Source organism: Panthera leo, chromosome A2 (genome assembly GCF_018350215.1).
Source record: "Panthera leo isolate Ple1 chromosome A2, P.leo_Ple1_pat1.1, whole genome shotgun sequence".
Classification (NCBI taxonomy): domain Eukaryota; kingdom Metazoa; phylum Chordata; class Mammalia; order Carnivora; family Felidae; genus Panthera; species Panthera leo.
This window is the reverse complement of record NC_056680.1, coordinates 5916325-5937645: the sequence shown is the minus strand read 5'-3', so window position 1 is coordinate 5937645 and position 21321 is coordinate 5916325. Positions and strand designations below refer to the sequence as shown.

The 21321-nt window shown below is 63.6% G+C and overlaps 3 protein-coding genes across 12 annotated transcripts in view; 2 read left to right on the top strand and 1 right to left on the bottom strand.

The window, feature by feature from the left end:
* The window catches only part of EVI5L (ecotropic viral integration site 5 like), a 29769-nt gene extending 28125 nt beyond the window's left edge, over nt 1-1644 (top strand). For all 8 annotated transcript variants that reach the window (XM_042928247.1, XM_042928251.1, XM_042928246.1 and 5 more), the window contains one exon: nt 150-1644. In XM_042928247.1, the coding sequence (XP_042784181.1) occupies nt 150-434 (285 nt within the window). In that variant the 3' untranslated portion in view covers nt 435-1644. The remainder of the gene's footprint in view (nt 1-149) is intronic.
* A 2893-nt stretch (nt 1645-4537) lies between these two features.
* Nucleotides 4538-15416, bottom strand: PRR36 (proline rich 36). Its single transcript, XM_042928240.1, has 6 exons — nt 15293-15416; nt 8358-8632; nt 8139-8238; nt 7823-7935; nt 5574-7721; nt 4538-5375 (listed from the first exon to the last, which is right to left on the bottom strand). The coding sequence occupies exons 2-6, from the start codon at nt 8623-8625 to the stop codon at nt 4864-4866; spliced, it is 3141 nt and encodes a 1046-aa protein (XP_042784174.1). The 5' UTR covers nt 8626-8632; nt 15293-15416; the 3' UTR covers nt 4538-4863.
* Nucleotides 13967-20326, top strand: LRRC8E (leucine rich repeat containing 8 VRAC subunit E). 3 transcript variants are annotated; one of them, XM_042928242.1, is made up of 3 exons: nt 13967-14047; nt 17062-17204; nt 17969-20326. In XM_042928242.1, the coding sequence occupies exons 2-3, from the start codon at nt 17067-17069 to the stop codon at nt 20210-20212; spliced, it is 2382 nt and encodes a 793-aa protein (XP_042784176.1). In that variant the 5' UTR covers nt 13967-14047; nt 17062-17066; the 3' UTR covers nt 20213-20326. The 3 variants fall into 3 exon arrangements, with proteins under 3 accessions (XP_042784176.1, XP_042784175.1, XP_042784177.1); XM_042928241.1 differs by lacking the exon at nt 13967-14047 and adding an exon at nt 16648-16675; XM_042928243.1 differs by lacking the exons at nt 13967-14047; nt 17062-17204 and adding an exon at nt 17432-17712.
* Nucleotides 20327-21321: the final 995 nt, after the last annotated feature.

Sequence of the window (21321 nt, the reverse complement as noted above, 5' to 3'; positions counted from 1 at the left end):
CGCGGGACGGGCGGAAGCCCCGCGTGTCCTCGGCGGGTGACGCTGGGGCGTCGGCGCCCGGGAGGGCGCGGGAGGAGCGGCCTGGCGGGCCGGGCTCCGTCCGTGGGCGCGTCCGTCCGCGCCTTCAGCGCGCCGGTTCCCCGCCCCAGGTGAGGCTGCTGAAGGGCCCGCCGCCCTTCGAGGACCCGCTGGCCTTCGACGGGCTGGGCCTGGCGCGGCACCTGGACGAGGACTCGCTGCCGTCGTCGGACGAGGAGCTGCTCGGCGTGGGCGTGGGCGTGGGCGCGGCGCTGCAGGACGCGCTCTACCCGCTGTCCCCGCGCGACGCGCGCTTCTTCCGCCGTCTGGAGCGGCCGGCCAAGGACAGCGAGGGCAGCTCAGACAGCGACGCCGACGAGCTGGCCGCGCCCTACAGCCAGGGCCTGGACAACTGAGGCCGAGCCCCGCCTGCGGAGCCAGGGGGCCACCACCCCTTCCGCCGCCGCCTGGGGCCGCACCTGATAAACTCCGTGCGCTCCGTGGTCCCGCCCACCCGGGGGCTAGGCCCAGAGCGGCGCAGCGCAGAGGGTAGGGCCGCGGGCTGAGGATCCTCAGGGTCCCCCGGCAGGCCCACTCTCCACAGCAGTGTTTACCCATCTTGGTCTGTACCCCTCCGGGTCCAGTTCCCGGGAGGGTCTGCCCCTCTTAACAGCCAGGGCAGGGGACGACCCGGAGGTCCCAGGACTGGACGCGCAGGAAGCTCCCTCCTCCCAGCAGTCCCTCTTCTGGGACACGGTGGCCCTGCTGGGAAGGGCCCAGGGGCTAAAGGAGGCCTGAAGAAGAAGGGGGGCGGCTCTGGGCTGGACATTACCACCCCACGATGCCCCTGGGGACCCTTGGCGGCTGGGCACAGATGGCCAGGCTGGCCTTTCCTGCCTGGTGCAGGCATCATGGCCCCTGCAGCAGAAACCAAAGTCCCCCCTACTGTGTGCAGGGCCACCTGGGGTGTGAGCGGACAGCGGAAACCAGCCCAGGCGTGGGCAGTGACTGTCCCTGCTTCTTGGGGGCCAGAGCAGCTGCAAGGAAGTGAAGAGACCCCCCTCGCCCCAGCGCCCCCCCATATTCCTGTGTGAGACACTCCCATCACCTTGTCTTGGCCAACGATGGAGAGGCTCCCCCACCCAAGCTAGCCTGCTCTCCAAGGGGGTCCCCAGCCTCTTCATCCCTTCCTTCCCTGTGGCCCCAGCCCCACCCTCCCCAGGGGAGGACTCTTCCCAGTGGTTACCTCCCCTCCGCTGCTCATGGTGGTCCCGTGGTCTTTGCAGAGTCGGAGCTGAGAACGGTGCCAAAGTCCAACGATGCCCCCAGCCCCTTGCCCCCAGGGCCTTGCGACCCTCGGGCCTGACCCTGTCGGTGCTCCTGGAGCCCGGAGCAGCATCAAAAGCAATCTCCCTGGCGCTTCCTGGGGTGGGGACCCATGGTCAGTTCCCCCGTCCCGGTTGCCCACTCCTCAGTGTTACAAAAGCCTGGGGACCAGGGTGGGCGCCCACGGGGCTCTCCCACGTGCCCCCCACACTGCCCACCACCATTTTGCACACTGCCTGTTCACACTCCACACGTCGCCCAGGCGGGAAAGATGGAAAATAAAGTGTATTTACACAGTCACAGACAAGGTGCGACAGGCCTGGGGGGCTTGCAAGCAGCCGTGAGTCCCCAGCCCCTTGTCCTGAAAAGCAGTGTAGAGGACATCAGACTGCCCCACAGTTTAAGAGAATCAGGGGTAGGGGACCAGCAGGGGTGCCAAAGAGGCTGCCTGGGATGGGGGACAGCAAGGGAGAGGAAAGGTCACTCGTTGGCTCAGCGTGAACAAAAGTGTGGGGGCTGGGAGAGATAGTACGGTGCGGGGGGGGGGGGGTGGACAAGTTGCAAAGGACTTCAAGTGTCAGGCTGACAGATGGACGCTTATGTCTTGCTATTTTCAGAAGGGTGGCTCTGGAGACGGTGACAGGGGGGAGGTATTGGATGGGGGGCCTGATTTTCCACCTGGACAATATGCTTGGGCCTCCCAGGAGAGATGTGGAGGCATGAGGGGCCCCAGGGCTTCAGGAAGATACAGGACCTGGTTGGGGTTCGTTCAAACTCACACCCATCCTCAGGCCTTCCAGGTGCTCTGCCTTGTGCCCAGCTCTGCGGGGTCCCCAGTGTGGTGGAGACAGACAAGGGGGTGGGGGGCTGAGCCTGCCTACCAGTGGGGTGAGTACCCAAAAGAATCCAGGAAGGCTTCCTGGAAGGGGGGGGGGGTGGGGGGTGGAGTTCTCTCCAAAGGCAAAAGCAGAAAGCGAGACTTGGCGGGGTCAGAGGAGGCACATGATGCCTATGAGGAAGGAACTGGAGAGAGCGGGCATGGCCAGACTGAGAATTGCTTCTCCAGTCGGGAGCCAGAATTTGTGCTTTGAACTGAGGGCACTGAGGAGACATGGAGGGCTTAGGTAGGGGAGGGGGCATCAGCAGATTGACCACAGTGTTGGGGGTCAATCAGGAGGCCAGGGCAGAACCCAAACAGCTGGACAGTAGGGACAGTGAGTAGGCAGGAGCTCTCCTGGGGGAAGGAGGCCCGGAGAGGCAGAGTCCGTAAGGGGTTTCTGCACGGAGCTGAGGCAGGTTCCTGGGGCGGGGGTGGGGGGGGGAGCGGCAGAGCCAGGGATGGCAAAGGGAGGCTTCCCAGGGAGAGAATCTTAATTGGGTCCAGGCAGATGCCAACCAGGCCCTGCCCTCTGCACCCAAAGTGCCCCTACCCACTGCCACCTGGTACCGGCCAGGGAGCAAGGCGTGACACCGGTTATGCACCAGCACAGCCAAGTCCCACATATTGACCCATGGCTCAACAATGGTGTCTCCACGCACCATTCCCAGCCTACAGATTTAACACTGAGACACCCTCCCCCCAATGGCTGCCACCCCTCCTGCTCCCACAGGGTCACCCACCCCAGCTGGCTCCCCAGGGTGGGGCAGGGCCCTGGGGGAAGTGTCTGAGGTTCTGCCCTGCTCCATCTTAGAGGCGTGGTCTTGATGCCCTGGTGCCCAACATGTCAGGATTCAGCCCCTACCCTTGACTTTGTCCTAGCATCTGGAAGCAAGGCCACCTGGGTCCTTGCAGGGCCCAGCTAGAAAGAGAATCTCTGTGGCTTGCCACTGAACCGAGCTTGAGCGCGGGAGCGTGCTGGTTCCCCCCCATACACATTGGCCCCTAGGGGTGGAGGTGCCCGGTCCCACTGGGAGAAGGCCGACTTTCTCCTAGGACTCCAGACTGACATGAGGGTTGGGGACAGGCAGGGCTTAGGGATTAGGTCTAACAGGAACATGGCTATAGGGTGGACTACAGGGACTGGGTCTAGGGACAGAGACAGGGCTAAGGGTTCGGCACAGGGTCCCACTCTGTCCTTTTACCTGCTCTGTGGATTGTGGTCCCCCCCACCAGGGAGGACCCTCAGGGAGAAAAGGCCTAGGGGCTGCATTTTCTGGAGTGACACTGGGGAGGGCGGGTCTGGGTGGGGCTAAAGGGGTCCAGGGTCGAGGTGACTCAGTTGCAGGAGGAAGGACAGGAATTCTGATGGGGGAAACAGGTGAAGACAGATTGGCGGTTTTGTTGAGGACTCTCGACTGTGGGCCCAGGCAAGGTTGTCTGGCTGGAGGGGCTTGAGGAGGACACCCTGAGATGGAGGGGAAGATGAGGCCCAGGGGTTGGGAGGCACAAAAGGGCCTGGTGAGGACTTCCTGGTCTCCCACCCGACCTTGGGAGAGGCTGCTCCTTTCCCGCAGAACCCTCTCAGCACAGTCGGCTCCCCAGGGACAAGGAAGCCTGACGCCAGAGGATCCTGTACCCTAGAGTCCCGGGGCCGGAGGAGTCCTGGGCGCAGCTGCAGACCTACCTTCTGCATCGGAACCTCCTCGGTGAGCGGAGGGCAGTGTGCCCGCGGGCTGGGAGGGCGCAGGAGGGAACGGAGATCGCCACTGGGTCTTAGACGACCCCCTCCCTTCGGCACTCCAGGGCGTGCGAGGTCAAGGGGCGCGCACCGTGACGAGGGGGCCTCAGGAAGAGGTCCCCCACCCTCGCCCCCGGACCTGGGCGAGCCCTTCCTGCACGTCTTTCCCCCTCCCCGCAAGAGCTGCCGGCTCCCTTAGCGGAGTATAGGAAGAGCTTCGGTCGTTCAACAACGCTGGGCACGTCTCAGCTCAGCCATCCGGTGGTCGGGCAATTCCACCGGGCCGCTCCTGCGCCTAACTGGTCCACCACGAGTCAGACAAAAAAAGTCCACGTTCACGCACGTGCGTGGGGGCGCCGCGCCGGGGACCCAGCACCAGGTCCCACCCCAAGCCTGTCTCACGCGCCCATTTTCCTTAGCAAAGAGGCACATCTGCGTGGGGCGCGGGAGGCCTTCATCCGGAGCTACAACCCGCTCGCGCACAGCCTCCAGCACCGGCAGGCCCAGCCCCTCTCGCCGCCCCGCGGTAGACCCCCTAGGCGACTTCGAAGGTGCACAGGCTGCAGCGTCCCGGCTTTTATTGCAAACTCGGGCAGCGCGTGGTAGACAATACACAGGACGCGGGGCGGAGCCTAAGCGGAGGGAGGGGGCGGGGCTCGAGGGGAGTCGGCGTGTTTCCAGGCCAAAGGGGCGGGGCTCGAGGGAAAGACCTCGGCCACAGGCGTGGGTGGGTCGAGAGCGTGACCCAAAATCTAGGGCTCTAGGGGGCTACGTCCAATCCAACGGGAGCCAGACTCCCGAAGGAGAGCAGACAGGCGGGCAGTCTAAGATACAGAGGCGTAGCCAGAGGGGCGGGTCCTAAGGCAGGGATGGGTATGGTGGGCGGGGCCAAGGGTCTGGCTCAGTGGAAGGTCTCCACCTCTACCACCGTCCAGTCACCCTGGGGGGAAGCCACGTCGTCCGGGGAGAAGCTGGTGACCGAGGTGATGCTGGCGCGGGACTCGTCCAGGGGAGACAACAGTTCAGCCCAGCGGCCCAGTTCGGCGTCGCTGAGCGCAGTCCGGGCACCCCCCGCGACGCCACCAGCCCCCGCAACCCCTGGGCCACCGCCGCTGCCGCCCGCGGCACCCTCGGCCGCAGCTAGCAGCAGCGTCCGGCTCAGCAGGTGCTGCACGACGCTCGCCTGCAGCGCCCCCAGCGGCAGCTCGCCCAGGCGCGCCGGCTTCGCGCCGCGCGAGGTCGCCCCCGCGCCTGCTCCAGCCACGACCTTCCCACCACCCGCGCCGGGCCCAGGACCCGAATCCAGCGCGTCTGGGGCGGGGGTCGCCGACTCGGGCCCCTCTGCCTCGTAGATGGTGCACAGGCCGTCAGCGGAGCCTGGCCCGGCAGAAGGAGGCCAAGGCAGAGGCGCTCCTGCGGAGAGAGAGGCTGGACTGGGCTCAAGGGGCGGGCACCTGGGCTCCAGCCGCAAGGCCCCGCCCCTCCTCCCGGTTCCGCCCCAGACCCGACTGCCCTGCCCGCGAGCTGGAAAGCCCCGCCTCCCATCCCGCCCTCCTACCATCCCCGGACTTCGCTCCTCCCACAGCTCGGCGAGGTCAGGGGGCTGCTTACCTGGGGTGCTGCGGACAGCCAGCGGCGGAGGGGGACCTCGGCTCCAGGAGGCCGGGTGGCAGGCGGCGAGCTCCGCGTCGGCGGGAGGGGAGGCGGCGGCGCCGCCCTCCGGCCCGCTGTCGTAGCCGCGCAGCTCTTCCGGCGTGCTGGTGGCACTGCTGCTGTGGCCCGCCAGATCCGGGCCGCTCAGCGTACTGGACGGGCTGCGGGAGGGCGGTGGCGGCGGAGCTGGGGCCAGCGCCAGGGTCAGCCGTGGGCCCGGGATCGGGGCATCGGGACCTGGGGTCGGGGGGCGGCGTGGGGCCTGCAGAGGGGGTGAGTCCAGGGGAGAGGGAGGGACCTGCAGCGGGGGCAAGGCCAGGGAAGGTGGAGCCTGAGGAGGGGGCGTGGCCAGAGGCGAGGGAGGAGCCTGCAAAGGGAGAATAGAGCCCTGCAGAGGAGGCAGGGCCAGGGAAGGTGGAGTCTGGTGAGGGGGCGTGGCCAGGGGCGGGGGAGGAGCCTGCAAAGGGAGCGTAGAGGCCTGGAGAGGAGGCAAGACCAGGGAAGGTGGAGCCTGAGGAGAAAGTGTGGCCAGGGGAGAGGGAGTTGTCCGCGGAGGGGGTGAGGCAGGGGGAGAGGGAGGAACCTGAAGAGGAGGCAAGGCCAGGGAAGGTGGAGACTGGAGAGGGGGAGTGGCCAAGGGAGTGGGAGGGTCTTGCAGAGGTGGTGAAGCCGGAGGGGAGAGAGGGGCCCGCAGAGACGGTGGGGCCTGAACTGGGAGCAAGGCCTGAGGGGGTGCGGCCTGTAGAGGGGTTGTGGCCAGGGAAATTGGAGTCTGTGGAGGAGGCGTGGCTAGGGGAGAAGGTGCCTGCAGAGGTGGTGAGGCCAGAGAGGGTGGGACCTCTGTAAAGAACCGGGTCGGAGAGGGAGAGGCCTGTGGAGGGGGTGTGGCCAGATGAGGTGGGGTCTGTGGAGGGGGCGTGTCCAGGAGAGAAGGCGGAGCCTGCAGCGATGGTGAGGCCAAAGGAAATGGAGAGCACAGAGGAGAACCCTGCAGAGAGAGGGTGGTCAGAGGGCAGGGAGAGGTTTGTAGAGGGTATGTGGCCAGAGAAGTGTCCTGCGTGGGAGGTGTGGTCACTGTATAGGGCATAGCCTGAAGTGGGGAAGGTGATAGGGAAGGACTGGTCCGTGGAGGGGGAGTAGTCAAAGCAGAAAAGTCCTGCAGAGGGGGTGTGGCTTGGGGAGAGGGCGGATTCAGCAGAGAAGTTGCTGGAGTCAAAGAGGCTTGTAGAAGGGAAGTGGCTGGTGGTAGAGGAGCCGTGGCTGGTGATCCAGGAGCCGACAGAGGAGGTGTGGCCAAGGGAGAGGGGAGAGTCAGAAGAGAGGGCAAAGCTGGAGAAGCTTGGGTTGGGGGCATACTCTGCAGAGGGGGTGACACGGATGGAGAGAATGAAGCCTGAGAAGCGGCCGTAGGAGAGGTGGATGCCTCCAGAAAGGAGGTACCCACGTGTGTGGGTGGGGCTTGCGAGGGGGGTGTGGCCGGCGGAGAGGGGAGGGTCTGCAGAGCGAGTGGAGCAGAGGAAGGAGGGGCTAGGGGAGGGGGCGTGGCCAAAGGGCAGGTAGGAGAGCGAGGAGGGGGCGTGGTCGGTGGAGACGGAGGGAGAGTGGCCGGCAGGGGAGTGCCTGTGATTTGCGGAGGCGGTGCCAGTTGTGCAGTCAAACCCGGTGGAGAGGGTGTGGCTATTGGAGGAGAAAAGCCCGGCGCGGGGGTAGCGCTCTTCCTTGGGGGTGTGGACTGGCGGGGGCGTAGAGCCTGCAGCCCTTTCGCCTTGGGGTGCGAGGGCTGCGAGGGCTGCCCGGGAGCCCGGGGTGTTCCACCCGGCGAGGCCCCGGAGCGGGCAGGGGAGGACAGGGGAGTGGCGTTGGAGCCTAAGGGGCGTGAGGCTGGCCTCTGGAGACCTCCGCCGGCGCTGGGTCGCCTCCTGGTGGCGGGGCTCGGCTCCGCGGCACCATGCTGCGGGGTACTGCTCACGGATTTCCTGGAGGCCTCGGTCGGAGGCCGCGGCCGGGCATTCGGAGCTGCCCGAGGGAGACCCACTTCAGCTCCTGCAGCCCGGGACCGACGGGAGGTGGCTGGGGAAGGGGCGCCTGGGGAGGGCCCGGAAGAGTCTGGGGACGAAGTAGAAGGCCAGAGGGTCACCGATACTTCCAGGCTGGTCCCCTTCACTGCCCAGGAACCCCGTTCCCCACCCCACCCCCAGGCCACGTACCTCTCCGTGCCCCGGCGCTCAGCGGGCTCCTTCTAGGTGTTTCTGGGGCTTTTCCTCTGGCCACGGGTTCCTCAGCTGGGGGCCGAAGCCCTTTCTGCGCAAGAGTGCCTAGCCTAGGGACAGGAGCGGCCCCGCTCAAGAAGGAACTCTTTGCTTTCTCCCAAGCCTGTATGTTCCCACCAATGCCCTCTCTGGGGACACGCAACCTGTGCCCAGCGACCTGCAAATGCACCCACTCCCCCAATTCATGTGTAAAATTGAAAGTTTCCAGTTAGTGACAGTAGCCCTTGCCAAAGGGACTGGAGAGGCATTTTACCTGGTGGTCCCGCTGGCACGTCCCGGGCTAGAGACAGAGCCTGGGCCTGGGGTCTTGGCAGAGGCCCGCTCCCCTCTCCCAGCAGCTGGGGGCCTGGAGGCTGCGGGGAGAAGGCCAAGTCAAGGCGGTGCCTCCGGAAAGGAAGGGGAGGCAGCAGCCTCACAAGGAAAGGGGGGACAGAAAGACGGGGTCTGAATGGGGGCAAAGAGGGCGGGATACCTGGACTCCGGGGGCCTGTCCCAGCGCTCCGAGTTGATCCCACCCGGGGAGCAGCCTCCGGGAGAGCGGCTGCCCGGGTACTTCCAGCTCGCTCGGCCAGGGGCCCTCGCCCTGCAGCTCCCGCTGCCCCCAGAACTCGGAGCGCCGCGCTGGTTACTGGGGGAGGGGGTCGAGGAGACCCCGGGGGTCTGGGGGTGGGAAGGCCGGGAGGGCGAGAAGCCGGAGTCCTTGTGGCGGCCCCCGCCCTGGCCTTGTCCCTCTTGTCCATCCCGCACCTGATGAGGAGACAGACAGATCAGCATCCCAGCTCCTGCGCTGCTACGCTGCCTGCAGGGACCCGGGTCCCGGCACCTCGCTGCTCCTTCCCCACCCACAGGCGCCCACACTTCGGCTTCGATCCACTTCCCTCCCACCCACACACCCACTCACCAGCCCAGTTGCTCACGGTGGTCCCCTGGTCCCACCCTCACCGCCTTCCTCCAAAGCTGAGAGGCCCTGCCTGCCCCAGCCCACCCGCCTCGGCTCCCTTTCAGGACCCGAGACCCACGCCCCTACCCCTCGCCCCTTCAGAGACCCGGACCACCAGCCTCGGGGACGGGGGTCTGCCACAGGCTCCAGCTGAGGGGGACGGGAGCGCAAGCCCTGGTCCCCTCCCCGGCCCCCAGCGCCCTCCCCGAGGATGCGGGCACCTGCCAGGGGGAGGAGCGGCCCCGGCGGCCCGCGAAGGGGCTCGCGGAGACAAAGAGCCGCGTCCGGAGCCCGTCCCCCTCCCCCAGCCGGGCCCTGGTCCGCTCCGCCCGCTCCACCTGCTCGCGCCGCGCTCACCTCGGGCTCTGGCCGCCCGCCTCTCCACGCTGGGTCGCCTGGGGTGGGGCCGGGCGGGAGCCCCGGGGCTGGCGTGAGCCGCCGGCAGGCGAGGGGAGGGGGCTGCGGGCGGTGGCGCGGGGAGCCGGGCCCGCCCCTCGGCCGCGGAAGGGGAGACGGGGGCGCGCGCGCTCGATCCAGCCCCGGGAGGCGGCGGGCGGGAGCGCGCCGGGGGCGGTGGGGAGAGGCGCGGTGGAAGGAGGGGCGGCTTCTCCGCGGCCGCGCCGCAGGGCCCCAGACTCCCAGCCGCAGGGGCTTCGGGAGGGAGTCCCTTGGGGTCCCGACGGGGCCTGGCCCCTTCCTCCAAACACACACACCTGCCTTGGCCCCCACCCCAACCACCTGGCGACCGATGCCCGCCTGGACGCGGATAGGCCGGGCCCTGGCAACCAGGGGGCGGGACCATCGTGCCTCGTGCCCAGTCAACCAATCCCGCCGCTCAGTGTCCCTGGTCCCAGTCCTCGCCTTCTCGACAGCGGAGGCCTGGCCCCCCAGGGTCCCCGCGGGCCTCCGCCCCTCTCATATCCAAGGCTTTTCCCAGACCCCAGGAAGCCCCTACATTGGTTGCGGGAGGCGGACCACGGAGAGAATGCAGCCGTGGGAATTTAGGGGTAGGCTCGGATTTGGGAGAACACAAGAAGAGAGGAAGGCTGGGGAGGGCGGGGGGAGAGAACTGTGAGAGGCTCCGAGCCCTCGGCAGGGCAGGGCACCCCCCTCCCCACTTGCTCCTATGTCAAGTCAGCAAAAGCAATTAGCAGAGCCGAGCTTTGGGCGGGGGGGGGGGGGGGGGGGGGGGGGGGGAGGGGGGAGTCAACCGGGGGCGGGGTGTCAAAACTGGTGCCTGAAGGAGCAGAGACGACCCTGTCGGAGGCTGCCCAGCACAGCCGGTGGGAGTGGGAGGTGCCTTTCCCAGCCCGCGCAGGGGTCTCCGTGGAAGGACCTCCACAGGGGACTGGGGCAAGGGGGAGGTAGGAGTGGGAAGACAGAGCCGGCCGCCCTCCTTCATCTCTGCTTATTGCTAGGACACCTACCCCCCCCCCCCCCACACACACACACAGTGCTTTCTACCTCTGATACCTCCTCTGTCCAAACTGAGCCACCCCCTCCCCCATCCCAAAGAGCCAGCGCCCTCTGCCCCAACCCTTTGCCCATCACATGCCTGCATGCCCACACAGGAGCAGTTCACTACTGTCTGGAACTGGGGGGGCTTCATGCACAGGACGGGGCGTGAGGGGCTTTGGCACCTGGCTGAACCTGGACAAGGAAGATAGACTTAACTAGGGTGTGGCCGGAAGCAGGGGTTTGGCTTTCTCCCCTCAGGAGTTGCGCCTGAGTTCAGTTGAGGTTCGGGGAATGGAAGAGAGAGGGGGCAAGGTCAAAACCCTTTGGAATTTGTCCTTTCAATGACCCCTCCCTCCAGTCTGGGAGAGGTGCCCCCTCACCATTCCTCAGGGCGCTGCCCTCCAGAGTAGATCATTCTGGCCTCACCTCCTCCCCAAGTCTTCCGAGCATCACCTGTGTGAGCCCCTTCTGGCATGACAGCAGCCTGGTTCCCCCCCCCCCCGCCCACCCGCCCATTCACCAGCAGTGCCCTTCCCAGCAAGTCACATCCACTGGCCACCCCCAGATGCCTGCCCCTCACCTTTTATAGCGCAAGGCCCCTCCGAGGCTACACTGAACCCACTCTGCATTTCACTGGGATCTGGGCTCCTCCTTCTTTTAAGAACGCTCTTCAAATGTCCATCAACAGGGACGGATTACGCAAACCAGAGAGTACCCTACAGTAGAATACCCCTCGGCCAGAAAAAGCAACAAACTACTGGGGCGCCTGGGTGGCACATTTGGTTAAGCCTCGACTCTTGGTTTCGGCTCAGGTCATGATTTCACAGTTCATGGGTACAAGCCCTGCGTCTGGCTCTGTGCTGACAGCACAGAGTCTGCTTGGGTTTCTCTCTCTCTCTCCCTCTCTCTCTCTGTCTCATAATAAATGAATAAACTTTATTTAAAAAATTAAAAATAAATAAAAAGCAACAAAGTACCAAGCCACTCAAAACAGGGACAAATCTCAAAAATATCCTGCAGAACAAAAGAAGCCACACACACACACACACACACACACACACACACAACGCGCTGCATGATTCCATTTATATAACATTCTGGAAAATCCAGGCTAATCTGTAGTGTCAGAAAGCAAATCAGTGATATCTGGGGCCAGTGGGAGAGGGAGGTGTGAACCACCCATGACACTCACTCTCAGGTTCCCGACCCTCAGAGATTGTGTGAGACAATAAATGCTAGTTGTGTTAAGCTCCTAGGCTTGGGGGTGATTTGTTTGGCAGCGATCGATAACTACCTCCCATTCACAAAACCTTAAAAGCTGAGTGTTAAATAACAAGTGTCGGTGAGGATGTGAAGAAATGGGAGCCCTCGTGCACGGTTGGTGGGAACATGGTGCAGGTGCAGCCGCTGTGGAAGACCGGGCGGCGGTTCCTCGAAAAAATGAAACGGACTTCCCATATGATCCAGCAATCCCACCCCAAAGAATGGGAAGCAGGAACCTGAAGAGATATTTGCACCCCGGGGTTCAGAGCACCACTATCCACGATGGCCAAGGGGTAGAGGATCCATCGACAGATGAATGGATAAACAAAATGTGGTCCAGCCACACAACGGAATATTTTTCAGCGTTAAAAAGGAAAGATATTCTGACACCCGCTACAACACGGATGGACCTCGGCAACTCGGTGGCAGAAGCCAGTCACGGAAGGACGAACACGGGAGGATTCCCCTTACGCGGGCTCTCTAGGAGAGGCACGTTGGTAGAGACAGACAGCAGGTGGCGGGAGGCAGGGGGCCGGGGCCAGGGTTTAATGGGGACAGAATCTCGGCATTGGAAAATGAAAAGCATTCTGGAGTCGGACGGTGGAAATGGTTTCAGAACAACGTCAGTGCACTCAATGCCGCTGAACTGCACACTTCACCGCGGTGACAGTGGTAAGTTCTACGTCATGGTATTTTACCACAATGCTTTTTAAAGGCTGGGTGTGATCGATGGGGGGGGGGGGGGGAGGGGACTCACGCGCCACCAATGGGGGTGTGAAGCAGACGGTCCATCGGGAGAATAACTGGAAGTCGTGGTGCGTACGTGTGTCCCGTGACCTGGCTGTTCTCCTGGGGCGTCTACACCTGTGGCAGGTGCCGCAGAGTCCCCTCCGCCCCCCCTTCTCCAGAGCAACCCGCAGCCTGACAGGAGCTGACGGGTCAGCCCTTCTCAACCCCCTCGCCCCTTGGGTTGGACAACTTGGCGGTGTGTCCTCCACCGTCTCCCAGCAGAACAGAGCCCCAGCTGCCTGTGAACCTGCTCCGTTTACCCTCACGGATGCCTCCTGGCCTCCTTCCTTTCCCAGGGTCACTTCCCAGTTACCCCCCCCCCCCCCGCCCAGGGCGCCCTGGGATCACCTTCTGGGTGGACCGTTTGCCTCCAATTCCGTGTCAGGGTCTGCACCTAAGGCGACACCTCAGTCGTCCACCCACCTGTCATTTACTGAATGCCCCCCCACCCCGTGTGCCAGGTACCATCCCAAGGGTTGGGGACACAGCAGTCATGGGGCTGCCGTCACAGTGACCTCGGCGATTTGTACAAGTATGCAAAGCCATGTGTATCAGGATGGTCACCCCGGCGTAAAGCTGTAGACCAGGGCATGGGCACTCTCAGAGAGAAGAGGGCCTCCTGTCTGTATGTCTGTCTGTCTGTCTTCGAGCTGCCTGTGGTAGAACCCACAGACACCTGAAAGAGGCCGGGTCTCCAAGGGTCGCGCCCACTACAGGGCTTCACAGAGGAACCCAAGCTTAGAGGGGGTCTCAATCTTCGAGGTTTCAAGCCTCGGGTCTCAGACTGTCTCCAGTCTAGTGGAAGTCGTGAGCCTCCCCGTGGGGGAGGGATCTCATTCCCCCACTTTGTCAAGGTCCCCTCTCCCTTCAGTTTTGCAGACAGAACGGGTCAAAGTTCACCGGATGCCTCCAGGCTGAAAGGGTGCTTTGCCAGTGTAAGACCCAGCTCAGGCCTTCTCGGCCAGGGAGGGATGAGTGGGGGTGGGGAGGCAGCCATCCTCTCTAGAAGCTGCCCTCCCAGACGGGACTCCAGCCCCAGATCCCAGAGCCTTCCAGCCCTTGTGCCGCCCCCAAGACCTGGGAGCAGCTTACCCATCCTCCGAAGTCCGGAGAAGGTCTCAAGGCTGGGCAGGGCCAGACAGGTAAGCACCCCACTCTGCTCATCCTCCCTTGGCTGGGTGGTCAGAGCAGGAAGGGGAAGCCCCCTCCCTTCCCCTGGACTCTGTTCCTCTGGATTTGGCAGCCAGGTGGCTGCCCCTTGGGGTGGGGGGGGGCAAGGATGAGGAGGCCCTTCACCTGTTCCTGACAGGGTCTCTACAGCTTAGATCCTGGAAGGGGGCCCACAGGCCGGCTTTGGGAGCCGCGCAGCGCCTCCGGGGGGGCCCCCCTAGTTTCCCTGACTGCAGCCCGGCCCAAAGTTCTAAGACCTCTGCCCTCCGGCCCACCCCTCACCCTCCACGAGATCGTGGAGAGCTGGATTCGGATTGCCCTCCTCCCGCAATCCCTTGGCGTCTGGAGTAGGGGGCGACCTGGGAGGACCCAAAGGGAGGCGGAGCCGAGACGTCCCCGGGGCGGGCGGGCGGGGCGGCTCCCGGGCTCCTGTCCCGCCCGCCCGCCCTGACTCACCCAGGCTGGCCCGGGAACTCTGCGGGAGTCCCGGCTGCTCCGCTCCCAGGGACCCAGGAGTTGGGCCCAGCGTCCCAGCCAGAGCGGTGAGTAGGAGGCTCCCCGTCCCTGGGGACCGGGTGGCGGGGTGGGGGTCTGGCCCACGTGTGAGGACCGCCCCAGGTGCCGCCGGCACTGCCGCCTGAGCCCGCGGCCCGCCGGCCAGGGACACAAGGAGCTGGGGAGGGGGTGGAGGCGGCGAGAGCCTCGGCCTTGGCCAGACCTAGGGCGCCTGTCAGGGAGCAGGCCAGCCTGGCCAAGGACAGATCAGCAGGCTGGGGGAGACCCCCATGGGGTCTTGGCCATGTTCCCCTGGACGCCCCAGAACCCTACCACCGGGGGTCCCTACCAAGTTGCCCTCTCTGGGACTATTAAACCTCAAGACTCCCTGACTCCCAAGTCCTGGCTGGGCGGCTTGGAAAAGTACTAGGTGGAGAGTCCCCAGGCCTGGGGCCTGACCCAAGATCTGCTACTAGGGGACCCCTACCCCCACCCCCGACCTTAGTTTCTCTCTTGTGTAGAAGTCAAAGGTTGGACCTGTGTGCTTCAAAGCCCGTTTCAGGGCTGACAGTTACCCCTGTGTCCTCCTTGCCCTTTAGCACGGGTTGTGGGCGAGGAGGGGCGCTGGACCCCGAGCACCCACCACTGCCCCCAGGAGGCAAGCTGGGAGCCTGGGGAGGGTCTGAGAGGGGAGACGCAGGGGTGAGGCATGCATAGTAGAGCTGAGGCTAGGCGGGGGGCACGACCCCGTCCCAGGCCGACCAGAACCCCCAGGGCCTGCCCTGCAGAGCAGCCCTCCGCCCATCTTTTCTCTGCTAGAACATTCTCTGCTAGAACACTCTCCTCCGGGCTCCTTTTGGCAAAGATGCTGCATCCCAGCGAGAGGTTCTCACCCAAGATGAAGCAGACAGGGCGCTAGGGGACAGATGAGACTTGGGAGTCACGCCTCACATACCGCTTGTAGCTGTGAAAGCTTCAGCTGGTTCCTTCCCTCCCCTTGAGTCTGGAAAATGAGGGTTGTGGTGCCCTCCCTCCCCCAGAGTGGGGATTCAAGGAGGCACCGGAAGCATCTGGTGGCCATAAGTTGCGTATGGCCGTGCTGTTGTTTTCCTCTGGGCTCCCCATCCCTGGAGCCCTCTGCCCAGGGCCCTCCCGCCAGCCCTGCTCAGACAAAGGGGGGGCCAGCCTTGTGTCTGTGGAAGCTTAATGGCAGGTTCAGGCCATCGAGTTTGAGTCATGGAGACAGATAATGATAACCCCAGTGTCTGCCTCTGATGGCGTTGTGTATATACCTTGTTCCGTGGGAGCCACTGGGCCATCCACCGGGGACCCTCGGTGTCGCCGCCGTCTTGCCTTTGATTGTAGTCTTGACCTGGTGGATACTGCAGCTTCCGCCACTGCGAGATGGACCCAGGCAGGAAGTTGGTCCTCGCCTGTGTACGTGGCATTTCTGTCGCAGCCCCAACAGCGGAGCCGTGTCCCTCACAGGTACCCGGGGCAGGGAGAACGGTGGCTGGCTGGAACAGGTCCTGGGTCTCCCCTCAGCCCAGTGTATCCGGCTCCGGGTACCCACCTGCATCCGTATGCACACTCCAGAATGCCCCCAGGTGTCCCTTTTGGTGGCTACATTGTTCATGTGGCCCCCAGGGTGCTGCTGATAAGATTCCCGGCTGACGGCACTGATACGCTGGGGCACTTCTACTCAGCTTTTCTTTTAGGACAGGGCATCAAACTGAGAGTGAGGAATGGGGCATTGTGGGAGGGAGCCCGTGCTCTGTCTGTGCACCCCCTGCCTGTCCCCGGCTCTGGGTGAGTCAGGGCCTGAGTCAGGGGGGCGCTGCCCCTGCCATCCCTATGTGAGGGCCTTTGAAGGGATTAGAAGGTGTGGTGGACTACCTCGCCCTCAGCCCGGCGGGCAGGGCTTACAGCCTGCATCCCTGTCCGTCTCTACCTCATCCCCGCCCGGGAGTCAACCCCAGGCCTCAGGGACCTGGGGACTGCAAAGGGAGGCAGGGTGCTGTGAGAGGCAGTCCAGCCTGGGAGCCCCCTCAAAAGGCAGTGGGGGCCTTGCGGCCTCCCTTTCCTTCCGTCCAGCCTCCGGGAGAGGGGGAGGGAGGCTCCCCAGCTGCCTGTTCTGGGAGGGTGATGTCCCAGCTTGTGGCCCATGCCCCCACGTGACTCGCTCCTGGCTGTCCCGTATCTGAAATAATGATACCTTGGTCTAAAGTGAAACCCAGGGACAGACAGAGCGGGCTGGCCGCCCAGGAGCCTGGCAGCCCAGCCCCAGCCCAGACAGTAGGTGTCACTCTGGCTTTGTCCCTGAGTTTTCCATTTCCTGATCCTCTGCCCTCCGGCCATCCTGGCGACCCCCTACCCTCCCAGTCAGAGCCCAGGTTTCTGTCGTCTGCCTCAGTTTCTGGGCACCGATCCCTCTAGAAACCCAGGTGTCCTAGTCCTCCTTCCCCTCCACTGACCAGCCTTCAGCTTTGCCCCTCCCTGCCCCTCAGGCCCTGTAACCAGAGCCAGGCTCCAGCCGGCTTTTCCGGTTGGAGGTTGGAGGTGGTGCCCGGAGCGCCCCTGAAGGGGGTGGGGGGCCCACACCCCGGAAGTCCTCAGCCTCAGACGCTCTCTGGCCGGGTGGCAGAGACAGCAGAGGCTAGCGGTCCGGACACCAGGTGTCTGGAGTCAGAGCGGCAGAGCGAGTGGTTTGGGCTCGTCATCAAGGGTGGGAGATGGCTGGGTTCTGGGAGAAGGCCACTCGGGCAAGCAGGGGGACAGCGGCTCCGTGGACTGCCCTTCCTGACCTCTGAAAGGGCGAGCGGCGTCAGAGGGGGGGCAGGGATCCCGGGGAGCAGATGTGGTGAGACTGGTAGTAGCTTGGCTTCAGGAAGAAGGTGAGGTCTGGGGGAGAGAGGGGCACACAGCTCGTGCCTTCTGCCAGATTCGGGCAGGGCAGAGCACAAACTGGGAGCAGAGGCGTGTGTCTGGCTCCTCTGGGGGTCCGCCACCAGACGCCCCTTCTCGAGGGTCTCTGCAACCCCCGCCTCCTCCTCTCCCATAGGAAAGATGATTCCGGTGGCCGAGTTCAAGCAGTTCACGGAGCAGCAGCCCGCGTTCAAGGTGCTCAAACCCTGGTGGGACGTGCTGGCGGAGTACCTCACCGTGGCTATGCTCATGATCGGGGTCTTCGGCTGCACCCTGCAGGTGAGGCGCGAGGCAGCAGCGGGGCCTGGATGGAGCGCGGCCTGTAGGGGTTGGGGCCTGGGTGCGTGGAGAGGGGCGGGGCCCGGATGAGCGGGTAGTTGGCGGGGCACGTAGGGGGCGGGGCCCGGGTGGGGCCCGTCTGTGGGGGCGGGACCTACAGGGGCGGGGCCTGTTTGAGCGGGTCGGAGAGGCGGGGCGTGTGGGGTCGCGGCCCGGATATTCCGGAGGGCTACCTGCTTCGATCCCACAGTTCCGGAGACTGAGCGTGTGAGGTCAAAGGGTTGACAGGGTTGTGTGTTTCTACGGGCTGTGAGGGAGCATGTATGTGTCCCATGCCTCTCTCCTGGCTTCTGGTGGCCTCGGGCCTTCTCTCATCTCCCTTCTGCGCACGGGTCTCTGTGCAAATGGCTCCTTTTTATACGGACACGGTCGCACTGGATTAGAGCCCACCTTAATGACCCCACCTTAACTTGATCACATCTGCTTTGCAAAGACTATCTGTCCACAGGTATTAAGGATTAGGAGGTCAGTATCTTTCGGCGGGGGGGGGGGGGGGGGGGGGCGGGAGGGAGAAGGAAGATGCAATTCAACCTAACTCCTTTTTTTCAGACAAAGATTGATTCTCAGAAGTTTAGTGACTCTTCCAAAGTCACAGCCCGCTGGGGACAGTCAGGGATTGGGGTCTCCCACTTTCAGCCTGCCTTTCTCCCCCCAACCGTGCAGGCCATCCCAGCTCCTTGGCCCTGTTTCCCCCTCATTCCCAGGTGACACAGGACAAGATCATCTGTCTGCCGAGTCACGAACTCCAGGAGAATTTCTCAGAGGCCCCCTGCCAGCAACTGCTGCCTCGGGGCGTCTCCGAGCAGATGGGGGGCCTCCGGGAGGTAAGCGGCCTCAAGAACAATCTGGACCTCCAGCAGTACAGCTTCATTAACCAGCTCTGCTACGAGACAGCCCTCCACTGGTACGCCAAGTACTTCCCCTACCTGGTCGTCATTCACACGCTCATCTTCATGGTCTGCACCAGCTTCTGGTTCAAGTTCCCCGGCACCAGCTCCAAGATCGAGCACTTCATCTCCATTCTGGGCAAGTGTTTCGACTCTCCGTGGACCACACGGGCCCTGTCCGAGGTCTCTGGGGAGAACCAGAAGGGCCCCACCACCGGACGGGCGACAGCGACCGTGGAGGCCTCGGCGGGGCCGGGAAAAGCCAATGAGGGTGAGAAGGAAAAGGTGCTGGTGGAGCCCGAGAAGGTGGTGACTGAGCCACCAGCCGTCACCCTACTGGACAAGAAGGAGGGTGAGCAGGCCAAAGCCCTGTTTGAGAAGGTCAAGAAGTTCCGCGTGCACGTCGAAGAGGGGGACATCTTGTACACCATGTACATCCGGCAGACGGTGCTCAAAGTCTGCAAGTTCTTTGCCATCCTGGTCTACAACCTGGTCTACGTGGAGAAGATCAGCTTCCTGGTGGCCTGCAGGGTGGAGACCTCGGAGGTCACGGGCTACGCCAGCTTCTGCTGCAACCACACGAAGGCCCACCTCTTCTCCAAGCTGGCTTTCTGCTACATCTCCTTCGTGTGCGTCTACGGGATCACCTGTCTCTACACCCTCTACTGGCTCTTCCACCGGCCCCTCAAGGAGTACTCCTTCCGTCCTGTGCGGGAGGAGACGGGCATGGGTGACATCCCCGACGTCAAGAACGACTTTGCTTTCATGCTGCACCTCATCGACCAGTATGACTCCCTCTACTCCAAGCGCTTTGCCGTCTTCCTCTCCGAGGTCAGCGAGAGCCGCCTGAAGCAGCTCAACCTGAACCACGAGTGGACGCCCGAGAAGCTGCGGCAGAAGCTGCAGCGCAACGCCCGCGGCCGGCTCGAGCTGGCCCTCTGCATGCTCCCGGGGCTGCCCGACACCGTCTTCGAGCTCAGCGAGGTGGAGGCGCTCCGGCTGGAGGCCATCTGCGACATCACCTTCCCCCCGGGCCTCTCGCAGCTCGTGCACCTGCAAGAGCTCAGCCTGCTTCACTCGCCCGCCCGGCTGCCCTTCTCCTTGCAGATCTTCCTGCGGGACCGCCTGAAGGTCATCCGGGTCAAGTGCGAGGAGCTCCGCGAGGTGCCCCTGTGGGTGTTCGGGCTGCGTGGCCTGGAGGAGCTGCACCTCGAGGGGCTCTTCCCCCCGGAGCTGGCTCGGGCGGCGACCCTCGAGAGCCTCCGGGAGCTGAAGCAGCTCAAGGTGCTGTCCCTGCGGAGCAATGCCAGCAAGGTGCCGGCCAGCGTGACCGACGTGGCCGGGCATCTGCAGCGGCTTAGTCTGCACAACGACGGGGCCCGCCTGCTGGCCCTGAACAGCCTCAAGAAGCTGGCGGCGCTGCGGGAGCTGGAGCTGGTGGCCTGCGGGCTGGAGCGCATCCCCCATGCCATCTTCAGCCTGGGGGCGCTGCAGGAACTTGACCTCAAGGACAACCACTTGCGGTCCATTGAAGAGATCCTCAGCTTCCAGCACTGTCGCAAGCTGGTCACGCTCAAGCTGTGGCACAACCAGATCGCCTACGTCCCCGAGCACGTGCGCAAGCTCCGGGGCCTCGAGCAGCTCTACCTCAGCCACAACAAGCTGGAGACCCTGCCCACCCAGCTCGGCCTGTGCTCTGGCCTCCGCCTGCTGGACATGTCCCACAACGGGCTGCGCTCCCTGCCGCCCGAGCTGGGCCTCCTCCAGAGCCTGCAGCACCTGGCCGTGTCCTACAACGCCCTGGAGGCCCTGCCGGAGGAGCTCTTCTTCTGCCGCAAGCTGCGGACGTTGCTCCTGGGCTACAACCACTTGAGCCAGCTCTCGCCCCAGGTGGGGGCCCTCAGGGCCCTCAGCCGCCTGGAGCTCAAGGGCAACCGCTTGGAGGCTCTGCCAGAAGAACTTGGCAACTGTGTGGGGCTCAAGAGAGTGGGGCTCCTGGTGGAGGACACCCTTTACGAGGGCCTGCCAGCGGAGGTGCGGGAAAAAATGGAGGAGGAATGAAGCGAAAGGTGGGGCAGGTTGGGGTAGAGGCCTTCTGGATGCTTCCGCCCCAGAATCTCTACTATCGTCTTCAAGCGAGGTGGCCAAGAGGGCCCGGGCCAGGAGACGAGGAGCAGACACATCAGCCTTGGGTTGGGGGGGGGGGGGGGGGGGGGAGGGTCCAGGCAAGATCCTGGGATTGGTTTGTCCGAGAAGAGACAGGAGGCTGTGGATTTGGGGTGGACCGTCGTAGAGGGATCGACTCAGTCACAGGAGTCTCAGACCAAAAGCACACCCGTGTCTTTGGCTGGCTGTCCTGCCCTCCCCCTGGACATTCTAGCTCAATTAGTGCCGTATGTGGGGGTGAGGCACATCCCAATGGGATTTCAACCCTTTCTCCCCCAACCCGAACAGCTTACATCTGCGGTTCTCTCCCAAGGAGGGGACACAGACACGAGGGACCAGCGACCCCTGCCCCCAACTTTGATGCCAATCCCTTATTTATAAGTTGTTTGCTATGGACACGTGAACTCAGTAAAATGGTCCTCATGTTCGGCCTTGCATCAAAATCAACAGCCCCAGAACAAAACATCCCAGGCCCCACCCCTGAAAGACTGACTCAGGTCTGGCTGGAGGCCAGGAACTTGTCTGTAAATCAGCATCCCAGGTAATTCTGATGCAGGTGGTCCTAGGCCTGTATGTTGGGAAATGCCGACCTACAGAATCTGGATGTTCAGAGCCGGGGGTCTCAACCCTTTTGAAGACCTAGGACTTTTGAACATCTTATAAAAGTTGGGCACCTCCTTGCCCAGGAAAATGTACACACACATGCAAAATTCCAAAGCTACTTCAGGCGGTCAACAGATTCCCCCAGGTTTCCCAGAGGGCCATTCATGGACATCCTGAGGGTGGCAGACTCCAGGGTTAAGAACACCTGCTGTGGAATTTACATGTTTCTGAGAACAGGCAGGGACTTTGTCTTTCAAATGTTCTCTGTGTGAGGGAGCATCTATCAGTGGGTGGTTAATAAATAATACTATGAGAACTAAAATTCTGATCTCTGGTATCCACTCCTGTTGTCTAAGCCTTCCATTTCATCCAGACCAATGACAGGCAAGCAGTGACACTAA

What these genes read in the sequence shown, in the direction of transcription:
- PRR36 (XM_042928240.1), bottom strand. Translation starts at nt 8,625, where the DNA reads ATGGACAAGAGGGACAAGGCCAGGGCGGGGGCCGCCACAAGGACTCCG. An exon ending in CGTGCCAGCGGGACCACCAG is followed by an intron (nt 7,936 to 8,138) that starts GTAAAATGCCTC and finishes TCCTGTCCCTAG; the next exon opens with GCTAGGCACTCTTGCGCAGA. An exon ending in GAGCGCCGGGGCACGGAGAG is followed by an intron (nt 7,722 to 7,822) that starts GTACGTGGCCTG and finishes CTTCGTCCCCAG; the next exon opens with ACTCTTCCGGGCCCTCCCCA.
- LRRC8E (XM_042928242.1), top strand. Translation starts at nt 17,067, where the DNA reads ATGATTCCGGTGGCCGAGTTCAAGCAGTTCACGGAGCAGCAGCCCGCG. An exon ending in TCTTCGGCTGCACCCTGCAG is followed by an intron (nt 17,205 to 17,968) that starts GTGAGGCGCGAG and finishes CCTCATTCCCAG; the next exon opens with GTGACACAGGACAAGATCAT.